This window comes from Dendrobates tinctorius, unplaced genomic scaffold (assembly GCF_039654945.1).
Source record: "Dendrobates tinctorius isolate UK_male_01 unplaced genomic scaffold, ASM3965494v1 ptg000021l, whole genome shotgun sequence".
NCBI lineage: Eukaryota > Metazoa > Chordata > Amphibia > Anura > Dendrobatidae > Dendrobates > Dendrobates tinctorius.
This window is the reverse complement of record NW_027361689.1, coordinates 35,678,320-35,695,792: the sequence shown is the minus strand read 5'-3', so window position 1 is coordinate 35,695,792 and position 17,473 is coordinate 35,678,320. Positions and strand designations below refer to the sequence as shown.

General features: G+C 43.8%; 1 protein-coding gene across 2 annotated transcripts in view; it reads left to right on the top strand.

Moving 5' to 3' along the window:
- Nucleotides 1–15,429, top strand: part of SDC1 (syndecan 1) — a 39,006-nt gene extending 23,577 nt beyond the window's left edge. Inside the window, exons 2-6 of one of the 2 annotated variants that reach the window (XM_073568287.1) lie at nucleotides 8,945–9,023; nucleotides 9,858–10,960; nucleotides 11,886–12,018; nucleotides 12,228–12,418; nucleotides 12,503–15,429. In XM_073568287.1, coding sequence (XP_073424388.1) covers nucleotides 8,945–9,023; nucleotides 9,858–10,960; nucleotides 11,886–12,018; nucleotides 12,228–12,394 — 1,482 coding nt within the window. In that variant the 3' untranslated portion in view covers nucleotides 12,395–12,418; nucleotides 12,503–15,429. Of the gene's footprint in view, nucleotides 1–8,944; nucleotides 9,024–9,857; nucleotides 10,961–11,885; nucleotides 12,019–12,227 lie in introns of both variants that reach the window. The other variant, XM_073568285.1, reaches the window with a different exon arrangement.
- The last annotated feature ends 2,044 nt before the right edge of the window (nucleotides 15,430–17,473 follow it).

Here is a 17,473-nt window from a genome sequence, read left to right as displayed (position 1 = left end):
TTCTAGTGTACCCATCCACACAGTCTATTTAGTAGCGGTAAGGGTACGTGCACACGTTGAGAAACTTCTGCATCCGCTTTTGGTACACATACCAGAGTCATATGTCCTGGAACTGTTCTGAGTCTCATGTGCAGCTTCTCTTAATCTGCTTTCTGCCAGGTCTACAGATGCTGGAACCCCCCTCTCGCCTGCCCGGAAGTCCTAGCTCACCCCAGACTCCACTGATGTGGTGTCTCATGCAAATCATTAGTCTGCGGCAGTCGCTCACCTGTCGTGTCTGCAAGAAGCTCTTTTTTTTTTTTTTTTTTTTTTTTTTTTTTTTTTTTTTCTTCTATATATTCCCTACATCTCGTTTTGTATTTTCTGAGGTTATGTTGCCTTATCTGGACTCCTCCTGCTCGTTGTATACCATTGTCCTATGTACTTTTCTGCCCTCGCTCCAACTTTGATGTAATGGATGACACAGATTTGTTATTTCAATGGGAAGTAATTTGCTGGTTTGGACCACCTATGGTGGCACCGGTTAGTGTGTGTGGAGTAATCTGAAGAAGCTTGGCCCGGGACCCTTTTTGCAATGTTCACCCCCAAATCGCCCGTCAACCCCGGTGCCGGCTAGAGGTTGGAGCTCTTCATGCTCTGTTACATCAAAGGGTGATGGCTGCTGGTTTACCAATGTGGATAGACCTGGATACTGCAGCATTGACAGAATAGATCTCCAAAATGGCCAAATCTGGATTTTTATGTAGCCGCGTTCTCTATTTTTGTAGCGTGTAATACTTGAAGTGCCCCATTGTTTTGGAGAGCAGAACTGCTTTATCGGAGGACGGCAATCCTCAAGGAGTCTTGGCATAAATTCTGAAAATGCATGACGAATTCAGTGCTGCGAGGGGGGTTTCCTGGCTCTAAATGTAGTCGTAATGATTTAGTCAGTATAAAAAAAAAAGGCAGATTGTGGTAAATAAGGACATGTGATTGTGGTCACAGTCTGGTCTTATGACTGATGGTTTGGGACACCACGGGTAATGGAACCATTTAAAGGCTTAGGCACGCTCCTAGTCTCCAGCCATGCAGTGCTAGTGAGCAGAACTCCGGTATGTGCACAAGTTTTACTTTGTAGAGGTCATGGAGGACAATTTTGTCACTTGGCTGACAGATGATTGGGGGAAGAGAAGAATTGGGAATTACAACTCCCAAGCCTATTTGATCCAACTGGGCATCAGCTTCTCCTATAGGAGGCATCTGCCAGCAGCCTTCTCCCTGAAAATAGACTGCTTGGCCAAGAACAGTCAGACGAAGGCCCATTCCTCCTTGGGTATATTCGCCAAAATGGATGGTAATGACTCTGACCAGTGTGATAGTCTGCAATATCGGTGCTCTACAACAGTTTTCCAAATCTGTCAGGAAAAATCCAGTGTGCGCATAAAATTTCAGAAATCTCTGCATTTGCTGGTACTGTAAAATGAAGCTTGAAATTTGCATTAAGAAAAATGCAGCAGAGTTCATCGTGTGAACATAGCCTTGGGCATTGAGCACCTCCTGTCTTTGCCCACCCAGGTGTACAACCCCCCCCCCCTATATTTTTCTATTAAAGGTCCTTCATATAAAATGATTCATCTCATGATTACTGACGCGTCTTCTATTTCTACATAACTTTCCTTTGCTCAATCCTGCCTGCAGGGCTTCTCTTGTGCTGCACTTATTCATCGCAAGTCTTCCTTGAGCCATCAGACACTCTGTCTCCAGGCCTTCTGAACACTCCCTAGACTCATCCTGTAACAAGCCTATACGGTTAGATCTGGGTCATCTGTTAGCACTCTTCTCCCAGTATTCCTACAAAATGCTTACAGGGCATACCCGGAACAAGTAAATCCACCGTTTTACCGCTATAATGTGTGTGCCTAGGCATAATCTACATTATATTCTATTAAAGGTTTTATATTAAGCTGTATAAAATACATGGAATAATTATAGTATTTATCCTACAATGTGCTCTTTCTAACTCTTGATGCTTTGGATAGGACTGATTCTGTCATCGTGAACTTTGTGATTGGCGTGGGTGGTTCTGGCCTCCACAGACGAGCCTGGAGAACGATTCTGCTTTGACTTATGCAAGGTGGTTCCTGCCATGAAGATGATGGTATCTGTGGGTTTACTCTTGGTGTATCGGTGATCTCAAAGACCATGTTCACAAGTCAGATTAAAATCTGACTTGTATTTTTTCGGCAACAAAAACTTGAGGTTGACTCTTGGATCTCTGGGAGAATCCATGGTAGTCAGGTGGGTAAATCTGCCAACAGTACCTATAGCATCTGCGGGAAAAGGTATTATGGTGGGGAAGCCTTGCTCACATCCATGGGATGTCGATGTTAAATAGATTTTGAGATGGGTTAATGTAATTTTTGGCTAACCTTCCCTAAAGCTGGCCATACACATGAGGTCGCTGTAAGCCATCGTTCACTTAGCAGGCAACTATCGCCGGTGGCTCACCCGGACACTTGAGCTCTCGGCAAATGGCTCATGTATTTACTACAGGAGAAGGCGGCTGTTGGACTCCTGACAAGCAGTTCATCTCGCTACACAACAGAACAAAAGGATCAGTCGTTGAAATGGGAGGCAGAACACAGGGTGGAGTTGAATGGTCTTCGTTAGGGGGCTACTACCTCTTTATTGGTGATCCCAGGTTCTTTAAGGCCAGCAGTTCTCAAGTTTTACCCAGAGGGACCCCCTCAGCAGTGACTGAAAAGTGTGTGTATAAGCCTACCATAACTAGGTAGATTTTTGCTTTTCATTTCTTTGTAAAAACTAGTAGCTGTTCATACATTAAGGCTTTTGAGCGTCGCTTAACCACTTTAGGCTTCCGAGAAACAATGAACGGTTAAACGAAGTGACCTTTTTCTGGAGGAGGCTTCTGCTTGGAAGATTCTTCATACTTTTACCATAGAGGTGAATGTGAAGACAAAAAAACAAAAATGCCCAGAAGACAGCTGCATGTCTTTTTGTGAGTTTCGGCCCAAAAATTGCATAATGGACTAACATAACAAAAAAAACATCAGCAAGGCCTTGTCCACATGTAACTTTTTTTTTTCATATACAAAGGGAAAACAACTTTCATTAGTGTTATCAGTTTTGTTTTTTCTCTTATACGCAAAAAGGTTCACCATCTTCTGCTATCTAACAATCTGAAAATTGGACCACCCTCTGATCACATCTGAATGCTGTCCGAAAAACTTCTTGCTTCCTCCCTCTTCAAGGACGTGCATTGCTGACTTTGATCCAACACCTTGGATCAGAATTGAACATGTCGTCTCCATGATTTTGCACTGACCAATCGGTCAGTACTTGTACGAGAGATGGCTGTCTGAGGCCTAAATTGTCCCAGAAAAGTCCATTACCCCTTACTGTATTGGAGGGGGGAGGAAGGAATAGTGAAACTTTCCTAGAAGCTGTTTCTACTTGAAAACCTTTTTGCCCACATTAAAGGGAAAATGATAATGGTATGACCACGCCTTATTAAGAAGCCACCATCCGTATTGGGCTCCTCCCAGTGAGGCTATTGATCCTGGGGTTCAGTTGCCCTCTGGCATCTTGTACAAATTCCATAAAACTGATTTCTGAGTGATTAGGTGGGAAAAAATGCCGAATGAGTCAGTCCCAAGGTTTCAGCCGATGACTGTACAGTAGCGGACTGCCGGCTGCGCAGTCATCTGGCTTTTTACCCCATTCATCATCAGCACAGAGTGAAGCATTAATCCGTGTAACCACATGCCTGAAAATCTAGTAAATGTTTCACGATATAAGGTCTGTTCATTACATTCTGCCCCACAGCCCAAACCTTAAGAGCTCATTAACCATTTTTGGTGGACGAGTCCTATGTGTTTAGATTCTCGTCAGACGTTTATGATCCCCCTTCCACTTACGGGAGGGCGGAAGCTTCCGCTCGGTCAATAGCCTGTGCCAATCGGCACGACACTAAATCCGGCATTTCTAGTTGTCGTCCATGGGTAATTGGTTAAGTGATTAATCACTGTAATTAAATTCTACTGACAAAATAGTTTAACTTTCCCTTTTCATTAATATGTTCGCCAGAGAAGCCGCCCTAATTTAATTTTAGGTTTTAGTAATTTTTTTTTTTTTTTTTTTTCTTTTTAAGCCGCAGCTGCTGACTACTTGCACTATTACCATGGTGGCTTTTTTGTCTTCTACTCTGACCCCTGCCGTATAAAGGACACTTAATATGTCCGAAACTAACTTTGGCTCTGTGATCGGGGAGGGTCTGACCTCAGGGATCTCCTGTAGGTCCTTTCTCATCTATTGGCGTAGTAGTGACCACCTCTGCCATAGACCGTGACTGGAGCAGCATACGCCCTATAGCTCTATTTACATGGGCTGCCCATTCTCTGTATTCATGGAGGGGTTCCCAGTGGTGAGACCCCCACAAGTAATATACTGATTTATACCAGCAATGAGGCAAGTGTTTGGGCTTCACCAGTCGGAGACCTAATGACCGTGATTTTCGGGAGTTTCTTGAGGCAAAAGCTCTATGGGAACCCAGCCAAAGATGGCTCCTAAGGGGTCACCTCATCTCTGCCAATCTTTATGCAGCTCAGTAATGTCTTGTCAGTCCCAGTTGCATGCAGAAGTCATCATTTTTAATTTTTTTTTGTTCTGCACCATCAATAGTTAAAGGGGTATATTTTTTCCATGTGTCTAATGCCTTGCAGCGAGAACATGGAGGTCATCATTAATGCTGCCGAAGCCCAATACCTACAGTCTCGCGGAGCTCATTGAAAAGATGTTTTAACCTTGACTTTCCTCATGGCTTCTTATTATGACTGCGATGATTAATGGGCGTTAATGGCCTCCGTGTCCTCCTATATGTCCTTGGTGACATTGCATGGAAGAGTACAGCAGACAAAGCCTTCCTCCCTTTTCTTTTCTTTTTTTTTTTTTCCTTTCTTCCTCTTTATGCCTGTGGCAGCCAGTGCATGCTGAGAGTTGTGGTTTTGCTACAGCGGTGATTGAAGTTTGGAAGAAGTACTGTCCTTAGACCGTCTGGAGTGTTGTCGCACTTTTTGGCAGACGTGTCAGATGGTGCAGCCAGCAACGTGTTGAATTGTTTGACCTTTTGGCAGATGATCGGCAGCGCAGGCCGACACTTGTCCTCTGAGGAGTGTAAACTTGGAGAAACCGGGTTCGTGTTTTTGTTTGAAAAGCCCTTATTGTTCCTATAAGAAGCGCTCACTTTACAGGGTATGTCGCGGAAATCTGGCACAGCCATGCTGACCAAACCAGGTGGTAAGGATTGTCGTCCTCTGCTCCTTTATAGGAGGCGCGTGAGATGCCTGACTATTTCTAGACACTGTGTATGATATAGCCGTTGTATAGCTCCATGCAGAATTTTCTTTGATTTTTGCAAAATCGCGGTACATCTGTCATGAATTTGAAAATGGCAAAAAAAATCTTTTCATTATTTTCTTTTCCAAACAGAGAGATGGCGGAGCCTTACTGGGCATCAAGGGCTGCTAGTTCCCTCTTGGAGCTCTTCAACCACTTATTACTTTTTTTACATGACATATGGGAATAAAGAGGGGGCTTAGCAGAAGGTAATAAAGGGCACAGAAGCCAGGGCCACTCCAGTCCCATTATTTAGCATTGCTTGCCCCTACGGCGTGCTTCAGTTCAGTGCCCATTTTCCATTCGTTGCTCCTGACTGTTTTGTTCACCAGACTGCATTCCTACGTTGTAAAAAGCAGTGTTTTTTGTTTTGTTTCGTGTGTCCACAACAAAATACTACCACTAGTGATCTTGTCTGTTGATTGTGCTTGTTATAATAAAATTAAATTAATTTTTTCTTGCGACTATGCACTTTAAGGGATACATGTCACCTAAGGGGGAAATGCTTTTCACCTGCAGACATAGGGTTAATCCGCAGGGAAATGGTGTTCCAATACTGCCTTGCTGAAATGTTCTGGTAGAAAATTAACTTTTTTTCTTCCCCGGGAGCTGCCGACTTTCAGTCAAAGGGGCAGTATCGGGAGCGCTTGGTCATCACTCGCAGCACTGCTCGTATACTGTGAGCGCTCCATGGCGCTTTGACTACTGGCTCGGCGCAGATGTGCTGAAGAGTCTGCTGTGAAAGTGCAGGGGCGTGCATACAGCTGAGCGGTGCTGTGAGTGCTGCCTGCACCGCCCCGTGACTGAAAGCAGGCGGCTCCCAGAAGGAAATACTTATTTTATTTTTCTCCCAATAGTTGGCTGGGCAGAACTGTCATGCCATTTAACTTCAACGTAACCTTTTTCAAAATATTAATAAAAGAACAAAACAAAGTGGAAATAACACTGCATAAACGATACATGGCCTAAAAAGAGGCAGTGTTTGGCGATGGGGAAGGTTGTGTCAAACGGGCACTAGAAGAGGGTTTTGCTGCACTTCTACATATGGAGGCGAGCGGCTCCAGGGGTTGTTACAAACCTGCTGGACCGTGTGCACTTTGCTTACTGAGCGCGGGACACCACATACTTGGCGTCACTCGCCTCTCAATGTGGATTTTAGTAGTTTTTAGAAAGGGCCAGATCCAAAGGCGCTCTCCAGCACCACTAAAGGAAAAACTGCTTCAAATCTGACTCAGGATTGTGTCCGGCCTGCTTACGGGGCTACGTCTTGAGTTTTGTAGATGTTCTCTTTTCCGTTTGCCCAAATCTCGGAGCTCTGATTAACTTTGTCCTCAGCGTTGGTGTGATCCCATCCATACACAGAAGACCTGTATTATCCTAATTCACTAATCTCTTAAAAGGCCACTTATAAACCTTGGATTAAGCCCTGGAGCAATTTTCCATCCTGACTTGTAACATTACCCCGTTTCTTGGCTTTTTTTCCCCCCACTAATTTAATCAGATCCTCTCACTGTAATTTCAGTTTTGTAAAAATAGCGCTTTTCCCATAATCTGACAGCGTGAACCTGTTCCTACACTGCTCGCCCACAGTTCACTGTTTAATTTTTTTCTCTCCCTCTTGTGGTGGGGCTTTTGTGGGTTTGACGCAGATTAATATCAGGAAAAGGAGTTATTCCTGTTGCTCAGGATATGACATGGCTGTCGTTACTCTTATTCTATGGCTGTGCCTCCTGGTTACAAGAGCAAACACCGGTCTTGTCTGGCTTTCATACAGAATCCCACTCTGTGAGCATCTCTCCAAAGTTAGAAAATACTATTCCCCTACAGCCCCAGTCCTTCGAGAATAACACTGGGTTCCCACTGCCAGTAATGGAGGGGAGGCTACACTTGCTCGGTTCTTTTGGGGTTTTCCAAACGTTGGGGTGAAGTTGTGCAGTGATCTACAGAAAATTACTGACTTGGTTCTGTCGAAAAACTAAACGCAAATCGTGGTCGAGTTTTGGCAGAGACACACAGCCCGCCATCTTATGTGTGATGGTGAGAAGGTTGACGGCCTCATTGGGTTATGCTGTAATGATGGCTATACATTGGATTTGCTGGTGGAGCAGACTTCCTGCTCCTGGGTAAATCGGGAGAAAACAAGTGGCCACGTGTACAACCCTTTTTTTCGGTTTTGCCCAAGGATGGTTTTCGTGTTATCAGGGTTGTGTTTTCTAATCTAGCACTTGCCCTTTTTTAAGGTGAAGGGTTAGATATAGTATGTGCAGATAAAAGAAGCCGGGGGACAGATGACTTCTGATGTCGGGATGCATATCCTCATCTATCTGCAGACTCTTCTGCTCTTTATCCCGATACCCCCAGAGTGATGGCTGTGGGTCACAGGTGAGAACAGCGGCCTCTGGGCTAGCGGATATCTGTGAAGGTCCTGTAGGGCAATCGCTCTGTTACTCGTCTGTTTTGACATTTCTCTTTGGATTCTTTTCTCTTGCTAATCTGAAATCCATGTACCGAGCTGATCTACCAGAATCCTATGATCTTTGGGTCGTAGATTGAGCGCCATTGAAGTTGTGTCTTTGTTAAAATGTGTCTTAACAGTTAAATTGGTCATACCTTGACTCTTCTGGGTTCCTCTGGAAGTTTGCTTTAGCTATAGAAGCTTGTGGTGATATTGGGGTCTTGTTGTAGAGCACGATGTGATCCAAATGCTTTACCTGCTACAATATTCACCGGTCAGCCATAGTAAAACCATTCAGTCTAAGGATGATGGACTGGTAACCCAGAAAGTCTGCAGAACACTTTGCAAAGGGTAATGATAAAAAGATGGTCAGGACAGTTTACGGTGTAAGGAGGCTGCATGGCTGCTCTTCAGTCCGAGTGCCCGAGCTGACCCATCTATACTGAAGGCATCCACAATCTGCGCATTAGAACTGGACCCTGGGGCAATGGAAGGCGGCCTAGTCTGATGGATCGCCTCTTTTCACCATGCAGATGGACTGCTTCTCCTCTTAACATGGGAAGAGATGCCACCAGAGTGGCCGCCAGCAGTGGGTGGCAATATGATGCTGTGGGCAGCATCCTGCTGGGAATCCTTGGTCCTGGTACCATGTGGAGCTGACACTATCTACCCACACCTGTACAGACCCAGTACCCCGGCAGTGGTATTCACTAATGGTAGTGTCTCCTTCAAAAGGATAATGTCCAGTTAATTAAACTGCAAAAAATGACTCTCTTCAGTAATGGAGGAACATGACAAGGCTTCCTCTATGATTTCCAGCACATCCCATAGATAATGAGTTGGATGGGGAATTTGGAGACAAGTTCAGTTTTTTGGGAGGTTGCACCTCCATTTAAAAGACCTCTTTTAAAGGCTCTGCTGCCAATAACCTACAGATGTGCGAACCAAACCAGTATTGGTCTATGTTCTCGCCGATCAGTGGATATTTGGTGTTTAATGTTGGTCTCTTGGATTAAAAAGTGCTCTCTACTGAATATTATTCAAGGGTTGGTTAAAACGTCGTTCCCATTCTTTGCTATTTTTTTTTTTTCTTAGGTTGATGAAACTGTTCCTCTTCCTGACGACTTTGATGGTTCTGGGGACGATGAGGATTTTTCTGGATCAGGATCCGATGGTGAGAGCAGATTTACTTTTGTTTCCTATTAGGGGGAAAAAAGCTTTTAAAAGGGTGAAAATGTTGCTTTTTCATTTGAGCTGGTATTTATATAGTGAAAGAAAAACCTGCTGACAGATTCCATGGAATCTAAGAGCAGCATGATGTAGGGACACAGACCCTGATTCCAGGGATGTAATTTAGTTTACTGGGTGCAGCAGCATTGATAGAATCAGTTTTCAATGCTGCCAATTTAGCTGAGCTCTGCATAACCCCGCCCCCCCATTGCTGATTGCACCCTGAATTCTGCCAATCGGTGCTGGGGGTGTGGTTGGACCAGGAGGCAAGAGACACCTAGTCCTGTAGTGATAATCTTCTGCTGATAAAACACTGATTTTATTGAGACAACAATACTCAGATCAGTAAGTTACACCTTGCCGGAATCGTGCTCTCTCCCCCTATATCATGCTGCTCTTGGATTATATAGTTAAAACCTTCTCTGATTCCCTTTAAGACAGTCACTATTAGCCAGTGATTTGAAAATCCCTGGGGCTAAAGTTGCCATCCAGCATGAGTACAACCACTAACATCTCGCCATCCACTTTCTGCTTCTTGAACCCATATTGATTTTTTTTTTTTTTTTTTTTTCTTTTTCTTTTTTCTTCTGTACGTGGCATTAAATTTTAATCCTGAGTATAAGAAGCCTAGGTTTATCATGATACGGCGGCTGCACGTTGGTGTTTAACCCTACTGGACTAAAGTCTTCTTTTCTTACCTCATCGGTTAAGAGTAAAACTGTATCATGGTTTACGTCTGTGTTGGGTTTTTGTTTCTTTTTTTTTTTTTTTTTTATAGCCTTCTTTGTGGAGTCGGAGTCTAAGGATGTAACGGTCTTTACTACGTCTATCTCGACTTTGGTGCCCACCGTGAAAGGGTCTACAGCAGCTCAGGAGCCGGAGATTGTGGAAAAGGAAGAAACTAAAACTGAAGACACCACAGAGTCTGTGGAAACAACGACATCCCCCAGTGATTACTTTAAAGACCCCATAGCTGTAGATACTGGTGATTCAGAAGTAACCACGAAAGAAGCCACAACGTCTCCTCCATTCCAGCAGGAAGAAACTGACGCCAAGAAACACCACCACCACCATCATCATCATCATCATCCGCACCATCATACAACCACGTCTAGTACAACTCTTCCTTCGGAGTCAGGTGGAGATGATGATGACACAACAGATGTTCTTCTTGCAGTTGATCTGCCTGAACAAACTACAACACACATACCTGATACAGAGCCTGGGTTACATCATGTTTCCCAGGAGCTGACCACTTTTGTAGGAGACTTGGCCAAGCAAGGTGTCCTTCATGAAGAAACCACCTCTGGGGCAACCAGTACCTATGTGGATAACGAAGAAGCTGCCGTGGATCCATTAAACAATCTACCGGCCTTGATTACGACAACTGTGGCTGAAGAGTCTCGCACACAAGAAGATCATCATCCTCATCACCACCACCACCATCATCATCATCATCCTCATCATACTACAACAACTCCATTTGTTGAGTTAGGTGTTACGGAAGAAGAAACTACAAAGGCGTCTGACCCGGTTGAACCTGAAAGTAACGCCGAAGGAGGAGAGAGAGCAACAACGGTTTCTGAGGATGAACACCCTCCCGATGGTCATCACCATGTAACTGCCACCATGTCTGCTGAGCCAGAAAAGCCTCATGTAGTCCACACATCAGATCCGAAGGGCAGGCGAGTCCATGTCCCCGATGGTAGAAGCACAACGGCTGTCCCAGTGATAAGTGAAGATGAACACATCCCCGAGGACACAGAAAACGACAACTTCACCAGCACCACAGCCCAGTATAACGTCTCCAGGAGTCCATTTGATGAAAACGATGAGGTTTCTGACTCTAAGGAAGAAGGACCATCGGGGGTAGCAGATGAGGCAAGTCTTGCTGATGTAGCTTTTCTTCACAAATGGGTGGCGGCAGGCTAGAATTCAGTCTTTTTATAAGGGCTTTATTGGTGATTAGGGATAAAGAGGCTGTCCTGCTGAATAAAAACTGCCCTAGCTAGTTATGTCTAAAATATTAATACAACTTGGGAGGAAAGGGCTTCTAATGTCCACTCACACTCACTCTTCACTTGCCCTGTGTGCTCTTCGTCGGTGATGTGCTTGCAGGGGAGCTGGCTGTCGGCCTTATTTTCGTAGGTAAGCCCTTGCTAGTTACATTTGAAGTAAACCGTTATAAAAGTCCTGGCTGGAAATGGGCCTTATAGCCAACCTCTGCAAGCACATCTGATAGCTGATGGAAATCTGTGGCCAAGCTTCAGATGGAAGTAATGAGACCCAGGACTGCAAATGACACTTCAGTGAGTTAATGAAATTAAGTACAACTAATACACCTTTATAAAGCATCCAGGGCAATTTTGTATTAGTCTACGCAATGCCTTTTAAGTATGTGGTTTTTGGCCAACTGATCATGGATCCAATTTTTTCAGACCTCCAGTGATCGCCTGCTATGGGTGCATCAGTGTCTGGCCATCGTCTGCTGTCAGATGACTGTCCGTGTAATATTGCTCACCCCTGCTCTGGGCTCTTGGCCTGTTGTACTTAAAATTTATGTAGTTCCCAGAAAGCTGAGGTTTGTGCCGCTTTTTGGAATCTCCTCTGTTTATGCCACTTTAGCTGGCCCACGGCAATACCAGGAGTTATATTCCCTAACAAAACCTCATGCAGGACATATTCTCATGCTTCAGTGGAGGTCTGGTTCCACCGAGGTCTACTTTGTAGGTTGGTCTTCTGGAAATGCCAACAATTGCCCAGCAACAGATTATATGTCAATGAATTATTTATTTTTTATTTTTAGGATATATTTTTTGAATCGACAAATTCGGTCCTCAATGAAGGCAGGATGAACCCGTCCTCTGAAGAGGGGAACTCTGACGAAGGGAGCTCTGATGCCTCACATGGGATCATGGAAAGGAAGGAACTTCTTGCAGGTAAAACTTGGTTCTATAATAAAGCATCACAGTGTTTGGCTGATCTTAGAGAGAGAGCGTCCTGATAGATCTGTTTTCTCGCAAATACAACATTTTTAGGTGACGTAATGCCTCAAATAGCTGTGTCCTCCATGTTTGAGCTGATATCACCTTTGTTCTCTAGGCCTTTTTGATGTCATGCTTGATCTCAAACCTTTTTTGCCTTTTAGGAATCATCGCAGGTGGAGTGGCCGGTTTGGTGTTCGCAGCCGCCCTGGTTGTGTTTGTACTGTACAGGATGAAAAAGAAAGATGAAGGCAGCTACTCTCTGGAAGAACCAAAACAGTCCAACGGGGGATATCAGAAGCCAAGGGAACAGAGGGAGTTCTACGCGTAGTCCTGCAATTCTTTGCTTCCGCTTGTGAGATCTGCCTCTACTTCTTTGTTCTCCAGCCACAGCTTTTGCTCTGTGGCCTTTTCTTATTTTTTTTTTTTTATTTCAAAGGACGACTACTGGACGTTATTTATGGAGAAAGCCTTCAACGTGCCTTTTCACAGCACCGTGCCTTTTTTTTTCTTTTATAACATAGAGGAGGACTTTGTTGTCCACATGCGAGTTAGAGACTACTTGCGGTACGTTGTCATGGAGCACATCTCGACTGGGTACCTTCAACGCAAATCGTTCCACGCCTTCCTCTGCTGACATCTCCTATGCCTCGCTTGTACATAGATATAAATATTCCTTTTTTTTTTTTTTTTACACCCCCAATCCAAAAAGGTATTCAAAATCCAGTTTAACTCCACCATAGCACTTAAAATCCAAGTGTTACATTCCCAATTCCTTACATTCCCGTCACTAAACAATTGAGGTTGATTCTGCAAAAATGTGCATCCGATCCATCCCAGAGGCTTTACTTATTTTTTTTTTTTTCTTTTTGTTAAGCTTTAAACTGCCACAACTATTTATTCACTGGTTTATAAGTCTGTTCAGTTGATAATCTGACGAATATCAGCGGTCGAACGTGCACCTTCCTTCTTCCACGATCCATATCTTCTTGCACTAGCCTGTCAACTGGTCCTTGTTTTTTTTGTTTTTTTTTTGTTTTGTTTTTTTAGCGTTACTGAGCTGTTTGCTGTTGAGCGTTTGTTCAGTGTTTTTTGTTATGTTCTCCTCCCTTCGGAGTATGCAGTGCCAATGTTAGAGTTTATGCCCACCCTTTTTTTTTTTTTTTTTTTAACATTTCAGAAACCCTAAACTTTGCAGAACTGTTACACCGGGGGCGGGTATCTGAACCCCTTCCCATGACATTTCTGATTGTACGACTAATGCAACGCTGCTTCTAGGGTACTTTTAATTTTGCTCTTTGGAATAAGTTCTTAAACACTACTACAAATATGTTCTACACAGGGTTTTTTTTGGGGGGGGGGGTAACATATGACCTGGATAAAATGTTTGTCATCGATGGGTTAATTCTTAATTTTTGGTGACATGAGATTAGTTCTGTTATGGTGTTTTCAAGAGATTTTGTTTTTTCCATCTACACTGACGCGTATTAAAACCTGATTACTTAAATCTGGCTGACAGCCTGAGAGACATTACTAAATCTGGCTGACAGCCTGAGAGACAGATTGGTTGCTATGGATACGATTGTTGTTGGCGTTTCCCGGCAACTAGTATGTTTCAAATCACTCAGGTGAAGTCCTAACTGTCTCAGAGGTCACCACCATCAAGAAGAAACCTCGACTGCCCTAGTAAACAGATTTTTGGGAAGGTAAAATTTCACTAACCTTCTGCACACGTGGCCCGTAATCCAGAATTTTGTATACTGAGCATATGGAAAACCTTACACGGACCTAATCTCCACTTTCTCCCCATGTGTCAAGGTAGTGCTGTGCATATATCTGTTCTGTTCCAATCCTTCCAGGACCACCTTCATCGTTTGTTTTTTTTGATACACCAATACTGTAATATAACATGCGATGTAAAGTTATCTTTGATGCAATATAGTTTTTACAACTTCAGTTGAAAAGAATTTTGTGCCTGGAAAAAAAATAATAAAAAAAAAAAAAATTAAAATAATCCCATTACTTATAAGTCTACAAGAAATCCTCTTCTCCCAGATTGCTAGCTCTGGATATTTGGGTGGCCATGTCTACAGGTCTCATGAAGGCAGTGGTCATACTGCGGCTTCTAACCACCGGTGTTAAGGTTTCCTTGCAAAATTAGGTGATTGTGCAGGGAAACTATAGAAAAATCACAAGGGTACTGTGGTTAAAAGCTGCAGCATGACCAGCGTGTGTGAACACTGCCTAAAAACGACACTCCGTTTTACTGGAGGCCTGAACGGCAAATGTCACCTGCATCCTATTGAATGTGCACCTAGATACCCCCCCCATTGAATATTCTAGAAAAGTCTAGATTGTCCTACTGGATTTTATCTAGATGACCTAGAACAAGTAAGGAATAGCTAGGTTTATTGCTGCGGACCAGAGACTCCACTATAATTGATTTTTTTTTTTTTGGTTCTTTTTTTTTTTTTGCAGAAATGCATGTGACAGTTTTCATGTTTATATGTGTAAATAGGTTTTAAAGAGAAAATCTTAGTATTTTTCTAATTGTTGTGATTTATTTGCATCCTTCCCTGACACCCCCCCAGTTGTCAACAAATGCCCATTTTGGGCCACAGCTATAATGGTTGTTGGACTCCACTAGTCGCTATCGGTCCACTCTTCATTTGGTTGTGAAGAGATGAGGGTAGGGGGTTCAGTGCCTGAGGAGGAGTCCTGCTCCTGTACGGACCTAATTAGTAGGAATAGGAACAAGACATGTTGCCTACCCCAACTGGTACCCCCCGTGCCCCCCACCCACGTCTCTTCGTGCCCAATTTAAGATTGGATGGGAAAATACGATTATCACAAGTTAGCCGTGCACATTAGAGATTTCAGCAAGGGGAAGAAGGGGGGGGGGGGGGGGGGGGGGGGGATGGGGCATGTTTAAATCCAACATGCCCAATCCTCCTAACGCTGTCACCTGCCATTGAAAGGAGGCTCAATTTGAAGAGGATTGGTCATTTCTTTAGCTGACCTTTTATCTAATGTGTATGGCCAGCTGGAAAGAGTTTATGGCAAATGACATATCACAATAAAGCAGTAATGAGGGCTCACAACTCAGGGATAAATGCACGACAAAGGAGCAATAAACAAAGTTGTGCCTGACAGTCTGCTTGACGTATAGACCGTGCCTTTATGACATGTCACAATCCACAGGTTCCGATTTCCGTACTGCCCAGATCCTGGCTGGACGCTGCTGCACTCTTATACCATAGCAATGTTATAAGGAACCTACAACTTTTGTACCATGTGACTCTTTAAACAAGTTTTCTGTAACATATTATAAGGGTAAAATGCAATAAAATTTTACTTTGGAAAAACCTTTTCTGGGCGCTGTGGATGTTTCTTAGCCAAAGGTAAAGCCCCCGTTACACATAGCGATATCGCTGTAACGTCACTGGTTTTGATAGTTTTTGATGCAGTTTTACACAAGACTTCCCTTGACCACATGGGCACAGGGATTGAGAGGATTTGGCCCACTAAATCGGGGTTCCCCAACTCCAGTCCTCAAGGCCCACCAACTGGTCATGTTTTCAGGATTTCCTTAGTATTGCCCAGGTGATGATTGCATCATCTACAATACAAGGGAAATCCTGAAAACATGTCATGTTGGTGGGCCTTGAGGACTGGAGTTGGGGAACCCTGAACTAAGTGACTGATGTCGCATCACACTTGCTCACAACCCTGAGAGGCCCTTTTCACTACCACCAGTGAAACAGAGCGCTGCCATCTGTGGACGTCGGGCACTCGGACCGTCCTCATGGAGTCTGTTTCTAACCGTTTGTGCAGACACATGCCCATTTGTGGCCTGCTGGAGATCATTTTGCAGGGCTCTGGCAGTGCTCCTCCTGTTCCTCCTTGCACAAAGGTGGAGGTAGCGATTCTGCTGCTGGGTGGCTGCCCTCCTACAGCCCCGTCCATGTCTCCTGGTAGCGCCTCCGGACACTACGCTGACAGACACAGCAAACCTTGCCACAGCTCGCATTGATGTGCCATCCTGGATGAGCTGCACTACCTGAGCCACTCGTGTGGGTTGTAGAGTCCGTCTCATGCTACCACGAGTGTGAAAACACAACCAACATTTAAGTGACCAAAACATCAGCCAGAAAGCATTGGTACTGAGATGTGGTCTGTGGTCCCCACCTGCAGAACCACTCCTTTATTGAGGGTGTCTTGATAATTGCCAATTTCCATCTGTTGTCTATTCCATTTGCACAACAGCATGTGAAATTGATTGTCCACTTAGGAAGCAACACTGATTGACAGTTTGATTTCACAGAAGTTTGATTTACTTGGAGTTATATTCTGTTCCCTTTATTTTTTTTGAGCAGTGTATTTAGTGGAATTTTCTCTGTAGCCACTTCTTCGAGGGCTATTCTTTCTAAAGTACAGTATTCGAGGGCACTGTGCCACACAATTCAAGTGCAGAAATTGTGACAAATTGGGCAGCAACAGACTCTAAACTGTATATGGGTGCAGGATGCGGGGTGTTTGTGTGGTAGTTAGGAATAGGTGGTGGGGGCTGGAAATGTGAGAACTCAAATGTCTGTCGCAACTGCTAATGAGTTGGGGATGAAAGAAGTCCTAATGGTATGGGCTGAATTTTCGGTGACATGAGATTAGATTTTTATTTTTTTTTTCTTCCATCTACACTGACGCGTATTAAAATCTGATTACTTAAATCTGGCTGACAGCCTGAGAGACATTACTAAATCTGGCTGACAGCCTGAGAGACAGATTGGTTGCTATGGATACGATTGTTGTTGGCGTTTCCCGGCAACTAGTATGTTTCAATCACTCAGGTGAAGTCCTAACTGTCTCAGAGGTCACCACCATCAAGAAGAAACCTCGACTGCCCTAATAATCAGATTTTTGGGAAGGTAAAATTTCACTAACCTTCTGCACACGTGGCCCGTAATCCAGAATTTTGTATACTGAGCATATGGAAAACCTTACACGGACCTAATCTCCAGTTTCTCCCCATGTGTCAAGGTAGTGCTGTGCATATATCTGTTCTGTTCCAATCCTTCCAGGACCACCTTCATCGTTTGTTTTTGTTTTTTGATACACCAATACTGTAATATAACATGCGATGTAAAGTTATCTTTGATGCAATATAGTTTTTACAACTTCAGTTGAAAAGAATTTTGTGCCTGGAAAAAAAAATAATAAAAAAAAAAAAAAAATTAAAATAATCCCATTACTTATAAGTCTACAAGAAATCCTCTTCTCCCAGATTGCTAGCTCTGGATATTTGGGTGGCCATGTCTACAGGTCTCATGAAGGCAGTGGTCATACTGCGGCTTCTAACCACCGATGTTAAGGTTTCCTTGCAAAATTAGGTGCAGGGAAACTATAGAAAAAT